At 43.8% G+C, this 15,547-nt stretch overlaps 1 protein-coding gene across 1 annotated transcript; it reads left to right on the forward strand.

The window, feature by feature from the left end:
• Positions 1 to 263: 263 nt before the first annotated feature.
• On the forward strand, positions 264 to 15,258 carry CYP4V2 (cytochrome P450 family 4 subfamily V member 2). The gene is made up of 11 exons (XM_010125071.2): positions 264 to 536; positions 3,307 to 3,419; positions 4,295 to 4,380; positions 6,125 to 6,315; positions 6,737 to 6,806; positions 8,021 to 8,147; positions 9,969 to 10,160; positions 12,121 to 12,223; positions 12,560 to 12,694; positions 12,866 to 13,045; positions 14,382 to 15,258. The coding sequence occupies exons 1-11, from the start codon at positions 326 to 328 to the stop codon at positions 14,555 to 14,557; spliced, it is 1,584 nt and encodes a 527-aa protein (XP_010123373.2). The 5' UTR covers positions 264 to 325; the 3' UTR covers positions 14,558 to 15,258.
• Positions 15,259 to 15,547: the final 289 nt, after the last annotated feature.

The raw sequence follows: 15,547 nt of genomic DNA on the forward strand, positions 1-15,547 counted from the left end.
GCGAGGAACGTCCTCACCTTTCACTTTAATCAGAGGAGTCAAGTGAGGGCAAGGAAATGGCACCGTTCCCTGTGGCTGCTCTGCCGTCATGAAGTACTCGCAGGCAGCCTCTCTGCATCTGTGTTTTTTTATATCTTTGTTTTCGTGGCAGGAAGCTGTGCCTCCAGGCCTGCGTGATAGCTCCGCCTCCTGCTCTTGTGACCTGGATCCCAGGAGACTTGGCTCGTTGCAGCACAGTAGTGGCGAGTACAGGCAGTGCAGGGTACAGGCTGTGCTGCTTCCCCAGTAGGGATCGAGGCTCGGAGTAAGACGCTGGGAGGTGGTGATGGAGGTCATGCAGGGACCTGCAGAAGGACCCCAGCTGCTGCACTTGGGGGCTGGGGTCATCACTCTTTTGTTGACGGTTGTGACCGTGTGCTCCCTGCCCTCCCTGATGGGTTACTGGAGACGATGGTGGGTGATGAAGCCAATCCCGGGTGTCAGCCCCTGCTATCCTGTGCTGGGAAATGCTCTACTCTTGGAGCGGGAGGGAGAAGGTAAGGGCAGCTCATGCCATAGCCCAGCTGTGAGGACCCTGCACTGCGTGGGGCTTTGCTGGAGGAGCCAGTGCTGGAGGGGTGCTTGGGTGGTCAAACTGTGCCTGGCTTGGGGGGGTGGTAGATGTGTTATCGCTTTTAGGTCTCTCTGGGACTATGAGCAACCTGCAGAGGGGAAATAGGTGAGAAGTGGGCAGTGGACGGGAAAGGAGGAGAACTGCATACATACGGGGTTATCAATCAAAGATTAGCTGGAGGTTCAGTCTGACAGTGGCTTCCAGATGCTGATGCTGTTTCCAGTTGGTGGTGAGATGGAGCATGAATACTGTGGAATGTTCTTGCGACAGGGAGGCATGCTGAGTGCTCTTGCAGGAAGTGCTGTTTCACAGCGCAGAGCACTGTGTCCCCGTGACTGTTAGCTGTGATCCAAACAAAGCTCTTAGCTTGTGAAGGAGAAATACTTCTTTAAACAATTTGCTTCCCCTAAGTGAGCATGTGCAAGGTACTGTAGCATGCTGAGTTGCTGGGTTGTTTCCAGAATTAGCTGCGCCTTAGATTTATGCATTAGATGCAAAAGAACTTGCTGAGTATTTGCAGTACACCCCTCAAAAGCAAACCTTTCTGTTCTCACATTGATCAATGGTGGTTTCTTTTTGCCAACTGCTTGAGAGAGCACTAATGTGCTACACATTCCCTTTCCATTTGGTACTCGGTTTTGCACATGAGCATATTCTTTGAAGAGTATGCGAGCAGCTCTGGCTGTGCTGTTTGTGAACTAGTAGATTCTTCTGTGTGTGTTTATAATGCCTGTTTATACCAGACTGCTCTGTGCACATGTGTTCCTGTCTGTGCTGCCAGATACACTGCCAGAGAGAGAGCGACTGAGTCATGGGAGCATGGTGAAACCAAGGATGAGTGTAGCAGGGCGTGCACATTGCCCAGTGCTGACACATGCTGAGACATAGTCCCTCTGTTCACAAGGGCACACGCTCGCATCTTTCCCCTGGATCCAATCCCATATTTAAATACAGATCTGAGATCTCTCTCTGGTGGAAGCAGCTTTCCCTGAAGTTAACTTTGGGAAAGATCGTAGTCAGGATGTGTATATGAGCCTGACTGAGAGACAAATCTTTTTTTTTTTCCTTTTATTTTTCCTTCTTCTTTTTAAATCTTGAAAAACAAACCAAAAAAAGACATTATGTTTCTCTCCAGAAAGCAGTTTGATGGAGACTCTTCTGTTCTATGGAGTCTCTGATCTCCTTTGTTAGCAAGAGTCACATAGGTTTTATAGCAGAAAGAAAAATGACTTCTCACTTCATGGTGATTTTATTTATTGATATCAGCGGACAAATGCTGGAAAATTATGATATTTTAATCATGGGGATGTTAGGAAAAAATATTTTGAAAATAGCAAAATAATCTGACACTCTTAAGCTTTTTGGATGAGGTGTTGTTAGAACTTTGCCTAAGACTAGGGAGGGCTGTATTTGGGTATCTATTAGGAACCTAGGGGTTTTTTCCTTTTTTTTTTTTTTTCCATTTGATTTGAGGACCTTTGAATTTTCAACTCTGCAAAGGCATTGGAGGGAGTCTTTTGTTGTTTAATCTGTTTTCTGAAAGGGCAAAGGCGTGTTAATCCTTGAACATCCTGATAGTGGCCACCTCCTGTAGAACTGCAGAATAAATCTGATTGCCCTCTGTGATGAGATAACTGGATCTCTGAGCAAAGGAAGAGCAGTAGATGGTGTTTAATTTGATTCAGCAAGGTCTTTGGTACCATCTCCCATGCTTTCTGTATAGCTAAACTGAACAAGGTGTGGACTGGATAAGTGATTAATAATGGGAGTGGAGAATTGGCTGGATTGCTGAGCTCACTGGTATGAAGTCCAAGTGGCAGCTGGACAATAGTGGTATCTCTCAGGTGGTCCGTGGCATAAATTAACCTCTGAGTCTTTGTGCCCTTAGGGACGGGAACATCTGAATTGCGCAATCCGCACTGGTCCCGTAAGCAGTGACTTACCCTTCAGTAAGGTTTCTAAAAGGACAAGAGTGGAGTTTAATCCTGGAGTAGCCAGCTGTCAAAAGCCCCTGCTAGAATTGCAAACCCTCACTGATGGCTAGGGCTGTGAGAGAGTGAGCGGATTTAAGCGTGCTGGAGTAAGAAATAATTTGTTTGCAGACAAACAATAATGGTGTAAGGATTCCAAAGATTTTCTTCAGGAGTCCAGCTATCAGAAACTAGACATTTCAAGTGATACTGGTTCCTGTGCAGTGCTCTGCCATTGCTGTGCATGACACTACCACAAATGTAGTACCTGTCAATGAGGTCTCAGATAGGAAAAGGCTTAATGCTGTACTTGGACAGTAAAGAAACATCTTGACATAGCGTATTGGGTGGTGTTAGATAAGCCAAAATGTAAGCATAGCCTTGATAAAGTTTGATTTGGCTCCAGTTGTTACAAAGAGCATTGTGATACGGAAGGCCCATCCTGCAGTGCTTTGAGGCTGCATGAATCAAACTGCCATATCTACAGCTAGGAGGAGTTTCTCTAGAACAGAGTGCCTTCAGGAGTGCAGCCATAAAGAAATGCGCCTGTAGTACAGCTAATAGACAGGTGCAAAATACACTGCTTTGTCATAGCAGCAAGATAAAAACTGCAATAAAAACATAATTACAGGGCATACGATGAAAAAGAGTTCATTACAGAAGTCTTGCTTATTCAGCAAAACCTCCCTTTTAAAAAATTCTAATCTGCTTTTTTCATTCCAGGTTTTTTTAAACAACTACAAACTTACTCTGAAGAGTTCAGGAGTTGGCCATTGTTCAAACTTTGGCTAGGACCATTGCCTCTTGTGGTTTTGTGTCATGCTGACAGCGTGGAGGTGAGTGTGCTTGTCTCCTATCTATTCTACTGAAAAGCAAAGAAGCAAAGCAGTGTCCAACCTGTTAGTTTCTCTTGTCTCAGTGTAATTTTTGCAAAAAAAAAGGACTTGGACTGATTTTGTTTGAGATTGCTCTCTGACCCAGTGCTAAAGAAAGGCTGAAAGTGTAAGAACATAAAAATCATAGTCTTGGAAAAAAAAATACTGAAGATGGCTAGCAAGTGAAAGCACTGACTCTGTGTTTTATGTAAAGAAGCATGTCCTTTAGCTTTGTTTTCATGCCTGTGAAAGCTGCTCACAAGATCAGAATGGACAAGCAGATAGCAGGGAGGATGGGACCACTGAAGTAGGGATGGAACATTATGAAATGCAGGTTGCAATGCTTGTGTCTGGTTGACTGATTTCTGCATTAGATCTTGGTGGGTCTGTCTTGATGCTGTGAAATGTAGTCGTTAGTTTTGCTGCTGACAATGATTGCTGCTGAACTGGGAAGGTAGAGTTGTTTCTTTGTTGGAGTATTTATTAAACAGTACTTCTTGTGAGTTTGGTTAAGGCTGGAAACTGTTGAGTTTTCTCTGAGCTCTACCTGTAAATTTGTAACACAGCTTTTTCTTTTTCAGGAAGATAAGGGGAGTGGCAGTAGTAGTTTTTTAGTATTTCATTGTTTCTCAGGGTTGGAATATTTACTGAAAGACTTGAGGATATTAACTCAATGTTTCCTCTGTGTACCAGCTCCTACTGAAAAATTGTGCATTTTACTGAGGCTCACGGCATTTTTGTGGAGAAAGTGATGTTGTGTGAAGTAATCTCAGCTGAAGAAATCGCTCTCCATCTAACAAGTGATGTTTTTTCCTCTCCTTTCATTTTTCTGACAGGTTATTCTGACCAGTTCAAAACATATAGAAAAATCATACCTGTATAAATTCCTGCAGCCTTGGCTGGGCACTGGACTTCTGACAAGGTATAGTGAAATGCAGGTGCATTGCTGTCTTTTTGAAATTTGCAGGGTATATGATAGGAAGAGGACTTGGTGACAGGAATGCTGTGTGTATCTCTGGACAGAGATGTAGATGATAGCTGTAGGAGTTTTATTGCTTGTGATGGTCTTGGTTGCCCTTTAGCAGCTAATGTCTGATAAAAATCTTCTGACATTTTCTGTTTCTTGGCAAATTTGGCCATTGTTACTTTTTTTGCCCAGAGGCTTGAAATGATTGTGAGTTCTGGGGAGTTGTACCCTATGGCAAGTGGTGTCTTTTAGTCTGCTGCACACTGGATGTTTTGAATGTTGTGATATGTGTTGAGTGGTCAGACTGTGGCAGAACTGTGACTGTGTGCATTGCTTATCTCAACTAGTGACACTGCAAACCAGTAGGATGGATCTGACGTTAGTGATGCTTTGGGGTAGGATGGGAGAATATCTACACAGTGTCCTTAATTTCCCTCATGAAGTGGAGGCTTGTAAGAAATGAGCCTGTGTAAAAGCAGAAGTCAGGAGTGCAGAGAGGCAGGAACCGTTATGTAAGGGCTTGGTGTCCTCTGGACTTGGGAGGATGAAAGAAGATTTGGTCTGGATGATGCAGATACTCAAGAGTCAGAGCAAGGTGAGTGTAGAGTGGCTCTGGTGCCTTTGTGCCTCTTCTGTGTTGGTCCTCCTGTTAGCAGTGGATCTTTGTTGCCTGTTTTGAGCCCTCAGAGGTGAACTCTTCGTGCTTTGTGATGGGACCATGGTGTTGTAAAAGCCGACTGTGATCATGTGATGTAGAAGGTGCAAGTTTATAGGAGAGGATGAGGAATGCCTTTTATCCTGAGTTTTGTTCATGGCCCTTAGAAAGGCAGTAATCATTAGCAAAGTGCAGAGGGTTGAGGTCCATGGGTGTCGTCAGGCATGGTGTATCCTCACTGTTGGTCGTCTTCCTTCCTGGTTGTTTTGTCTCCAGTAGACTTATGGAGGTGTTTTGACTTCCTTGTGCTTGCAAAAACATAATGGAGGAGAATGTTGCTGATTAAGGGCAGTAGTGGTAGACAGCAAGAAGATAAGGTGGCCTGAGGATTGCCCCAGTAGCAGGTTAACAGGGAAAGTGGTGTGATGGCTTACCATGTAAGCAAAGCTGCCAGTTGTGTGCCTGTGGGGTATGTGATTCACAAAAAGAGAACAAGAACCCTCAAGAAGCTGGTGTCACCCGCTGTGGCCCCATGCTCTTTCACTGACATGTGGGAGGTGGTTGCCTCTCTCCAAGGAAGTACTTTGTAGCCAGACCTCGAGGCAGCCATTTGCGCAGTGTCCCGTGGACTTTGATTCTCTGCAATCCTCATTTCCTAGTCAGTGGATGAAGGCGAACATGGGTGGTGATTCACAGAGACAATGTGATGACTTGAGGCCTTAATTCTGAATAGCTGGTTTCTCCTATAGATGGCTTCTGCTCAATCCCTATGAGCCTGTGCACTGAGCAACCATGAGGCTGTACTGCCTGAATGCTTGCTGGCATCTCCTCTTTTTGAAAGCAGCTATATAAATGGTGGCTTGTGCTTTGGAGAGAGCTGGAGCAAGAAGTATTTCCATTTTGCTCCTTCTGGAGTCATCTACACTATGTCCATCTGTGAAGGTGTTCTGGGCTACTGTTTTTACTGTGTGCTTCCTGTGATGGTGAAGATTTTATTTTTGACTTGATGTTTTAAACACATCCTTCTCCCTGTTAATTTTGCAGCACGGGAGACAAGTGGCGGTCGCGGAGGAAGATGATAACTCCCACGTTCCACTTTGCAATCTTAACTGACTTTCTAGATGTTATGAATGAACAAGGACATATTTTGGTGGAGAAACTTGAGAAGCATGTTGACAAGGAACCATTTGATGCCTTTCTAGACATCACTCTGTGTGCCCTTGATATCATCTGTGGTAAGTCCTCTTCCGTTATTGTGGCGAGGCTGTGAATGGTGCAGAGGCTCTTGAGTACAGCTGTGCCATGTTGTGAGAGGAGACAGTTGAAGAGGAATGTCCCTGCATGTAGTGTGAATGCATTTCCATCCTCTCAAGGCCATCCTTTCTCCTAGGGTGTATTTTGCACATCTGAGCGGGTGAGTTTGCGGGATGGGCAGGGCAGAGTTGTACCAGTTTGAAGTGAGTTTGTGTTGAAAAGCAGAGTTCCTGGGTGTCAAAATGTAAAGCGAGGTCATCACCTGGAAAGGGATGTGTCTGTTTACCTGTCGAAGGGACAGCATGGTGACAGTCAGAGGCTGGGTACATAGTAACTTATTGTATGCAGGGACTCTGCATTTCACTTAGTACTCGTGAACCATTGATGATTTCATCCTCCTAGAAACAGCAATGGGCAAGAATGTGGGTGCTCAGGAGAATAAGGATTCTGAGTATGTTCGTGCTATCTACAGGTAAATGGGAATTTTCCTTGGCTATTTTGTAGTTGGGCTGGAGTTGATGCTGCTGGTGTTGGGAGTTCATCTGCTGTGAACCAGGAGGGAGGGACGCAGGGTCATAAATGGAGGTAGAAAGTCAAGAAGGCAAGAAAAACTCCTGCAGATTTTGATGCATTTTGTGATATGAGTATATGCAGTGGGAGGCTGGGGTTTTGAAGAGGCTGTCAGCTGTCATTTGGTTAATCCATTGGTACGGAAAGCTGAAAAAAGATATGGAACTGCACCATTTCGTATCAGTATGACTCTCAGAATTGGAAGGGCACTGGTTTAGATAGCATGTTAAAGCTGAGGCAATGCTGCTCTGCAGCTTGTGGCAGTATTTACACCATTCAAATTGTATGTGACGGTCCAGTGGTTTCGGAAAAGCATGGTTTATATTCCTACCACACTGGTGTGTCATCCTAGATGAGATGTAGCTGCTTGTGGCATCTCACCCCTAGCCTTTGATGGGGCTTGCTGAGACAGGTATGATACAAAAAGAGAGTGGAATTAGAGGGTTTGATTGTTATCAGTTCCTTGGCCTTTCCCAAATGGTGCCACAAGTGGGCCCGAAGTTGGTCTAAATGTAATAATTACTCCTCAAAGTCTATGTCTGCAGCCAAAAGCATATGCAAGAGCTGAATAGCAATGACAGTCAGCCTTTCCAAATGTACTCCAGTTATGTTTGAGCATACTTAGAGTCTCATAATCTTTACTTCAAATGCCCTTCATGTGCTGTCTGGCGTATATGGTATGTGGACAGTCAAGTAGAAACGTAATGCTTTTAGACGGCTGTTTGAGGTCATGAAACAGATGTTGTGGAGCCCTGACATGAACAGTCTTTTCAGGTTGTGCGTATCTTTTCAGCATGGTCAGTGCTTTACTGACGTAATATGTCTGTTTCAGGAGGATTCCTACTATGTGAGAGTATGCTCTCCTTATCAGAGATCAATGCTTAAAGATATAATCATAGGGATGCTGGAACAGGTTATTGAAATTTTGAAATAGTGTAAAATCAGGAAACAAATATGAACAGACTTCCCTTCAGATGATTGGGTTTAAATCCACACAGAATGTTAAGTTCCATTTCATTGGGGGAGGTAGAACTTTCTTTTTTGTTCTTGAAAGTGTGCTGTAAATTTATTTTTTTTGTTAAGAGATGTTACATGATTTAATTGTTATGCCCCTAGGATGAGCGATCTAATCCAACAGCGACAGAAGTACCCTTGGCTTTGGCCTGATCTTGTATATATGCTGTTCAAGGAAGGAAGAGAGCATGAGAAGAACCTCAAGATCCTTCACAATTTTACAGATACAGTATAGATTCCTTTTTTTTTTTTTTTTTAAATGGTACATTCTAGTTGTTGGAGCAAAGTCTTGCACTCAGTAGAGAGCTTCCAAATGGAGGTGAGGTTCGGCCCCCTCTCTCTGTTGGGATGCCAAGGAGTTCACTCAAGGCAACAACTGACTTCTCTGTCAGGAGCTCTGTTGTGTTTAGGCAAGGGAGTATGCTACTTCAAGGGAGTAACAGGACTTAAAGGTCCTTGACAAGTGAAACAACGACTTGTCAAGGGTGCACTCTATCCCACTGTCCATAAGTGGACTGATAAAGATGTTAAACAGCACCGATCCCAATACCACCCGTTAAGGAACACCACTTGTCACTCATCTCCCCTTGGACATGCAGCTGTTGGCCACAACTCTCTGAGTGAGACCATCCAGCCAATTCCTTGTCCGCCAAGTGGTCCATCTGTCAAATCCATGCCTCTCCAATTTAGAAACAAGAATGTTGTGCAGGACAGTGTCAAATGCTTTGCACAAGTCCAGGTAGATGACATCAGTTGTTCTTCCCTTACCCACCAATGCGGTAACCTCATTGTAGAATTCTTGTTCTTCCCGAGATACTCCACATCTGAATCACCGGTAACAGCTCATTGCTGAGTTTGTAGCAGTAAGCACAGGGCTCTGCTTGGTAATGCCGCTTGGTCCAACCCTCAGAAATTGAAGCCTATATTCATTTTCCCCCATTCAGAGCAGAACTGCCGAGATGAGCAAACACAGTCCTCACATCAGCAGTAAGATACTTTGACACAGAAAGCACTAAGCATACATCACTGACTTACCATAAAACACAGTGTTCTCTCACCATGTTATACTGTGCAAGTAACACCCCTTTCTCTCACCAAATAGCTTCTGTGCTGTTCTTGCCAATGGCTGCTCTCCCAAATCTGCTGTTAGGATGTTACCAGGAAGGCTGCTTTCCCTGAAATAGGTGTATGTACCCCACAGTGTCATGCCCACAACAAAGGAAATATTTTCTAAACTTTCACTACATACAATGAGTGACATTAACTCTGCATTGTTTTTGAGGAGCGCATGTTTTGCTTCCTTTTATTGGGAATTGCAGCAGTGAGGCATGAGACAGGCTTTTAAAGGGACCTAAGGTAACACTTGCTCTCTTCCCATGCTGGACTGGTGTACTGGATATAAGAACCCTCATCTTAGAAGATGACAAAAGAACAGTAAATAATAATACCACCTAGTGTAGGTGCTGACAAAAAGCACTGAGACAAAAGGTCGTTCAATATGTGTTTTTATGTGTGTATGTTCAGTGAGGGAAACACTCTGTGTGTGTATAACTGTATTTTTTTTCCCCATTCAGTGCTTCCTCTGAACAGAATTACATATTCTACAGCCTTTATTTTTAATTATTTTGTTGTTGAGAGCAATACTGGTTTATTGAAGTGTTCTGTTTTGCTGTTACAACAATGGTGGTGACAGCAGGAAACTTCTGTCACTGGAGCTGTGTTGACATTCATGATTCCAGATATTCTGGATGTGTTTACACTTCTTGATGATCAACAAGTTGTTTGTATAGTTTGGCTATCTTTTTTTCTTGATTGCACAAAGGCTGTTCAAAGTTCATTCTGTTGCTTGGGATAAGGGAATTGGTCATATTTTACCTAGTAAAACAATAAGTCAGTTAAAGTTCGTGAGCTAATGCTGACAACTATGCTAGCTAGCTCATGTAGGCTGTACAGGTGGACGTTGTTTTAGTAAGTTGGGACAAACCTGTGTGATGTGGACTGTGCACTTGTGCTGCGTGCATCATATCTAATGTAATGATTCTAATCTCAGGTCATTGCAGAAAAAGCTGCAGAACTTGAAAACACCAAGCAAACAAAATGTGATACTGATGGCAACTGTGAAGAAAGTGGCTCCAAAAAGAGAAAAGCTTTCCTGGACATGCTGCTGAGTGCAACAGATGACGAAGGGAACAAATTGAGCTACAGGGACATTCGCGAGGAAGTGGATACTTTCATGTTTGAGGTACCCAAGGAACCCATTGATTGGTTGCTTTTCTGGGTTTTTGTTGTTTGGGGTTTTTTTGGGGGATTCCCCATGCCCAAAACCCGAGATTCACTGTTTGGAGGCAGTGACTCTTCCTTTACTTAGTTCAGGAGGCTTTTAGTATGAAGTTATTTTAGCCCTGGAAGCCTAAGAGGAAATACCTGTAGGATAGAAACTACTGAAGGATGGAAACATTTAATCCAGAATTGTGTGCCCTGGCAAAATGTTGGGCAGTAAACATGTCACAGGGCTTGCCTATGTGAGCAGACTTTACTCATTAAAGTAGGTGAGTAGTAAGAGCCTAATGGCTAATGTGGGCCCTAGAATCATAGAATGGTTAGGGTTGGAAAGGACCTTCAAAGGTCATCTAGTCCACCCCCCCCCTGCAAGGACTGGGTACATCCCCCACTAGAAGAGGTTGCTTAGAGCCTCATCCAACCTTGAAGGCTTCCAGGGATGGGGCATCCACCACCTCTCTTGGCAACCTGTTCCAGTGTTCTACAACCCTCAGTGTAAAAATTTTTTTCCTAATAGCTAATCTAAATCTACCTCCCTCTAGTTTAGAATTGTTACCCCTTGTCCTGTCACAACAGGCCCTACTGAACAGTCTTTCCCCATCTTTCCTGTAGGCCCCCTTGAGGTACTGGAAGACCGCTGTAAGGTCTCCCCGGAGCCTCCTCTTCTCCAGGCTGAACAGCCCCAGCTCTCTCAGCCTGACCTCATAGGAGAGGTGCTCCAGCCCTCTGATCATCTTTGTGGCCCTCTGGACCCTCTTCAACTGGTCCATGTCCTTCTTATGTTGGGGGCTCCAGAACTGGACACAGTACTCCAGGTGGGGTCTCACCAGGGCAGAGTAGAGGGGGAGAATCACCTCCCTCGGCCTGCTGGCCACGCTAGCCATGGGCTCTCAGGTCCTGTTACAAACATCATTAATGTTAAAGAAAACTCTAAATGGTTTCAGTGTTTTGCCTTGGATTTTGTCAGCTCTCCTCACGTTTTGTCCTTTGACATGCTGGCTGGCTCCTGGTTCTGTCGTCAACTGTGCATTGGTGTACTGTCTTCTTATGTCTGGTTCCCTGTCCAATGAAGGATCTAAACAAGACTTTCACAAGTTTACTACACACCTCCATTAGGTGGACCTGAATTCTATCTGAGAAGAGCTTCAGAGTCATATTACTGCTGTTGTAAGCTAGAGAAACTGTCTCACAACCTTACCATTCCTATACTGCTCCACAGCTGGATTTTGAAGAGGTGCAGCATCTTGAACTTCATAAGTGCAACTTTCTAGTACCAAAATCCTGTGGTCAACATTCCCCTTTCCGTTTTCTGGGGTTTTTTTGGGTTTATTTTTTTTGGAGGGGTGGGGAGGAGTTGTCCTTCCCTTTGTTTCCTTTCCTTTCTAAGTTTTTACGTGGTGCTAAGAACTGTCGTAGCTGATCCCTTTCTCACAGGAAACTAAGAAGTACTCCCTCCTATGGCCACTGTACTGTGTCTCATGAGACCCTTTTTTTGGATAGTTTTGTAAAAATTGCAAATTGTGTCCATTTTATCTCTCCTCTAGTAGTTGTTGGCCCCCCAAATGTTATGTTGTTGACTGAACAGTAATGAAAAAGATGAATATGCATCTGTTTCATTGTGTAGATACTGATAGTTCATGCAGCTTCTCAGAGGCAGAGGAGAGGCGTGTTTGCTTGGGTTATTTCAACACTTTTCCCTTTTGGTCAGTTTTCAAGGCACCTGACAGAATCATGGGTCACCTTATATCCTGATAATCAGTGTGTTGGACAGAGTTCTTCAGTCTTGATTTTTTGTTTTTCTCATTGGCATGGAACTAATAAGTCTCACTTTCCATACTACCCGCATGCCTCAGTATTTACGAAACCTGCTTGTGCACAGGAATGGTATTGAAGTCAATGTCTTTGTAAATCTGGACCTTTAGGGCCATGATACAACAGCAGCTGCTATGAATTGGGCCCTGTACTTGCTTGGACATAATCCTGAAGCCCAGAAGAAGGTTCACAGAGAACTGGATGAGGTGTTTGGTATGTTTCCATTCCCTGCTTCAATGGGGTTGTGATGGTGGTGGTGGTTGCATTTGTGAGTGGGGATGTGGTAGATTATAAGCCTAGATGTAGAAGGGGAGGTAGGAACATGCCTTCTGAAGCTTTCAATAGCGAGAGGTGATTGGGACGGGTGCTGGAAGTTCTGTAGGAGAGTACAGCCGACCTTAATCTTTGGGGCAAGGCATGCATGCTTAACGTATGTGTAGCACCTTCTCCTAGGTGTGATGAGAGTTCCTGGAGGGAGCTGAAATGAGTTTGTTTAACCAAAAATGGGGAGTTTTGGTCTTGTTCACTCTACTATTTGTTTTTGGACAGGCAATGCTGAGCGTCCTGTTACAATGGACGATTTGAAGAAGCTTCGATACCTTGAGTGTGTTGTGAAAGAAGCCCTTCGCCTCTTCCCTTCAGTTCCAATGTTTGCCCGTACCTTAAGAGAAGATTGCTGTATTAGTAAGTAGTGTCTTGCATTTGCCACTTCCTATCCTGCTAGCATTTCCTCAGTGGAGGTGTTTCCCAAGTAAAGGGCAGTGTTGTTTTATTTTTTACTGTGCTGTTGTGCATAGAAAGTCACTTATCTGCTGTTTTTTTGACCCTTCTTCTCCCTTTCCTTTTTTTCTTTAGGAGGATATCGAGTACCGAAAGGCACAAATATTCTTGTCATAACTTATGCCCTGCACAGAGACCCTGAAATCTTCCCTGACCCAGAGGAGTTCAGGCCTGAGCGATTCTTCCCTGAAAATTGTAAGGGAAGGCACCCGTATGCTTACGTGCCCTTCTCAGCTGGTCCCAGGAATTGCATTGGTAGGTAGATGAAGAGGAAGTCCTTGTAATTTGACAGTGCGGCTTTTGGTGTGTTTTTTTTTTGCTGGGGCAGCAGCGAGTGTATTAGAACACAGGTCGTGTCCTGTCCTCCCTGCCCGTGAATTCTGCGCACTGTCTCCCCTGCACACCTGGTACTTGAGCTGCCACATTTTGTTTCTTCCCAAGGGTTTCCTTTCTTCCCAGGGGCCAATGTCTGTCATGCTGGTGTTTCTTCCTCGCTGCCTGTGCAGCCTGGCAAAATGTTAATAGGCTCCTGTGTTAGGACAGGATTCCTTCCAAATTTCTGATCCTTAGTGTCAGCAAGACAGAGCGAGAGAAGGCAAATATCCTGCACTTGTTTTTCTCTGAAAATATCTCGTCTATCTCATGATCTCATCTGGGTGTCCTAGACATGCAGTCTGCAACTGGTGTATTCTTTTCTCTTTCTGACATGGTTGTTGCACTGGTGTTCTCACTGTCATCCCAGAACTTGTTAGCTCTGCAGGCACCACTGAGATACTTGGCATTTATCTGTGCTCAGAGTAGTGGCATTGTTGTTTATATTGCAGAACATGGGAAAAGACTGTTACCTGCACTGATCTTACAGACGTCCATCTGTGCATATTACACAGAGGGGAGCACAGAAAAAGTTTTGAGCACTGGGTTTTGTGTCCTGTTCCCATTTCCAGTTTAGTTTGAGTGAACTGCCTGCAAGGTGGCACTTGGTTTGGTTTCCTTCCTGTTTCTCCCCTTTCCTCCTCCACCTTTCTCTGAAATGTAAATTGAACTTTGCCCTCTGTGCTAGCAAATCATCAGTGTGCTTGATGCTTAGTGTTCACTGAAGGAAGGTCTGTCTGTTGTTCTACTGCAGTTGTATCTCTTTTGCTCCTCTCTGCATATATGGAACAGTGGGATTTATCTCTCCTCGCAGTCCCTGTGCTGCATCTTCTCTGGCTCTAGTCTCTCATCCATTCCCCACTGCCTAGTCCATCCAAGAGACGCGGTAAGGCTGTTTTTTCTATTAGGCCCATGTGAATTGTCGAGTGGTTCCTCTTTGCTGTTTGAGGTCTGTGTACTGTGGGAAGAAGGATGTTCTATGGATTGTCTGAGGAATGCCAGAGTTGTCAGGCAGAGAAAAGTGCCAGTTTCAGTAGTATCCATATGACCTTGATTTTGGCATAAAGCCAGTGCTGTTCTAAAGGCAGATGTACAGTCCTTGCTGTCCTATGTTCCTAAGCGTGTTGCTGTGAGCATGCAAATGCAGCAACTCTTGGTACAACCTGACAATAACATCTTTTTTTTTTTTTTTTTTTTTCGGCTGCCTTGTAATTTGTAGGTCAGCGCTTTGCACAAATTGAGGAGAAAGCTCTTCTAGCCCTCATCCTGCGGCGCTTTTGGGTGGACTCATGTCAAAAGCGGGAAGAGCTTGGTCTAACGGGAGAACTGATTCTTCGTCCAAGTAGTGGGATCTGGATTAAGCTGAAGAGAAAACCAAAGGCTGGATCAGAATGAAAGGAAATTGAAGATTTCATTTTTCAAAAAAATTCCAAGATACATAGGCTGAGATATGTTTTTAAATCAGATATTTTGATAGCAGCTCAGCAATTTGTTTGAAACTGAAGTCATTACTCATTATTTCATTACAGAAGATGTTGTAATAGCCCCAAATTGCTCTACTTTTCTACTACATGTGAACTTCATGTTCATCTTTGAAGTGCAAGTCTTTAAACATCAAATCTTAATGCCTTATCTACTCAGATGAAACTATTCTATTGCAACAATGCAAACCTCCTTAAATTATGGTAGTAACAACAATGATGGCTGTGATGGAGTGATTGGTTATATTCCATAGCATTTGCAAGGCAACTGATCGTTTCCAGTCTTTGTATAGTCTTCAAATTTCTTTGGTTCTCAAAGGTACAAGTGACCAATTCTTCCACTTGGCACAATTTATTTTCTGTTTTGGTGATGACTGCATTCTATGAAGACAAAGCAAAAATCTCTGATCACTTCACTCCTCCTTTGTAGGCATTTACAGTAGTTCTTAAGTAAGTGAGTGCTCTGAATTATTTTTTTAGCAAAGTGTAGCATAAGCATTAATCTCTATAATCATACCATGAACTAGATAGTGTGCAAATTACACTCAGGATCTCATAATGACAGAAATACTGTATTGTTACAAATTTGGAGAATAAACTTCTACTATGCTTCAATATGGAATAAAATTATAGAAACTACATGTCTGGGTACAGGATGGATAATTATTTTTTATCATCAGTTCCTCTGGGGTGATCAATCGACCAGACTTTAGTGTGTTAGTCAAAGCTGGAACAATGAGCCTGTCTGCTCTTGCCTTTTAGGGTCCTGAAGGCAACATAGAGAATTTCTTGCTGATTGATGTTAAAGAGGAGTTACAGTGATGGAATAAAACACCTGTGAAAGTTTCTGACTCTCTGTACCTTTAGGTCCAGTCAAAATCTGCAACAAGCCACACAGCTGGAG

Source organism: Chlamydotis macqueenii, chromosome 4 (assembly GCF_036417535.1).
Source record: "Chlamydotis macqueenii isolate bChlMac1 chromosome 4, bChlMac1.mat, whole genome shotgun sequence".
Classification (NCBI taxonomy): domain Eukaryota; kingdom Metazoa; phylum Chordata; class Aves; order Otidiformes; family Otididae; genus Chlamydotis; species Chlamydotis macqueenii.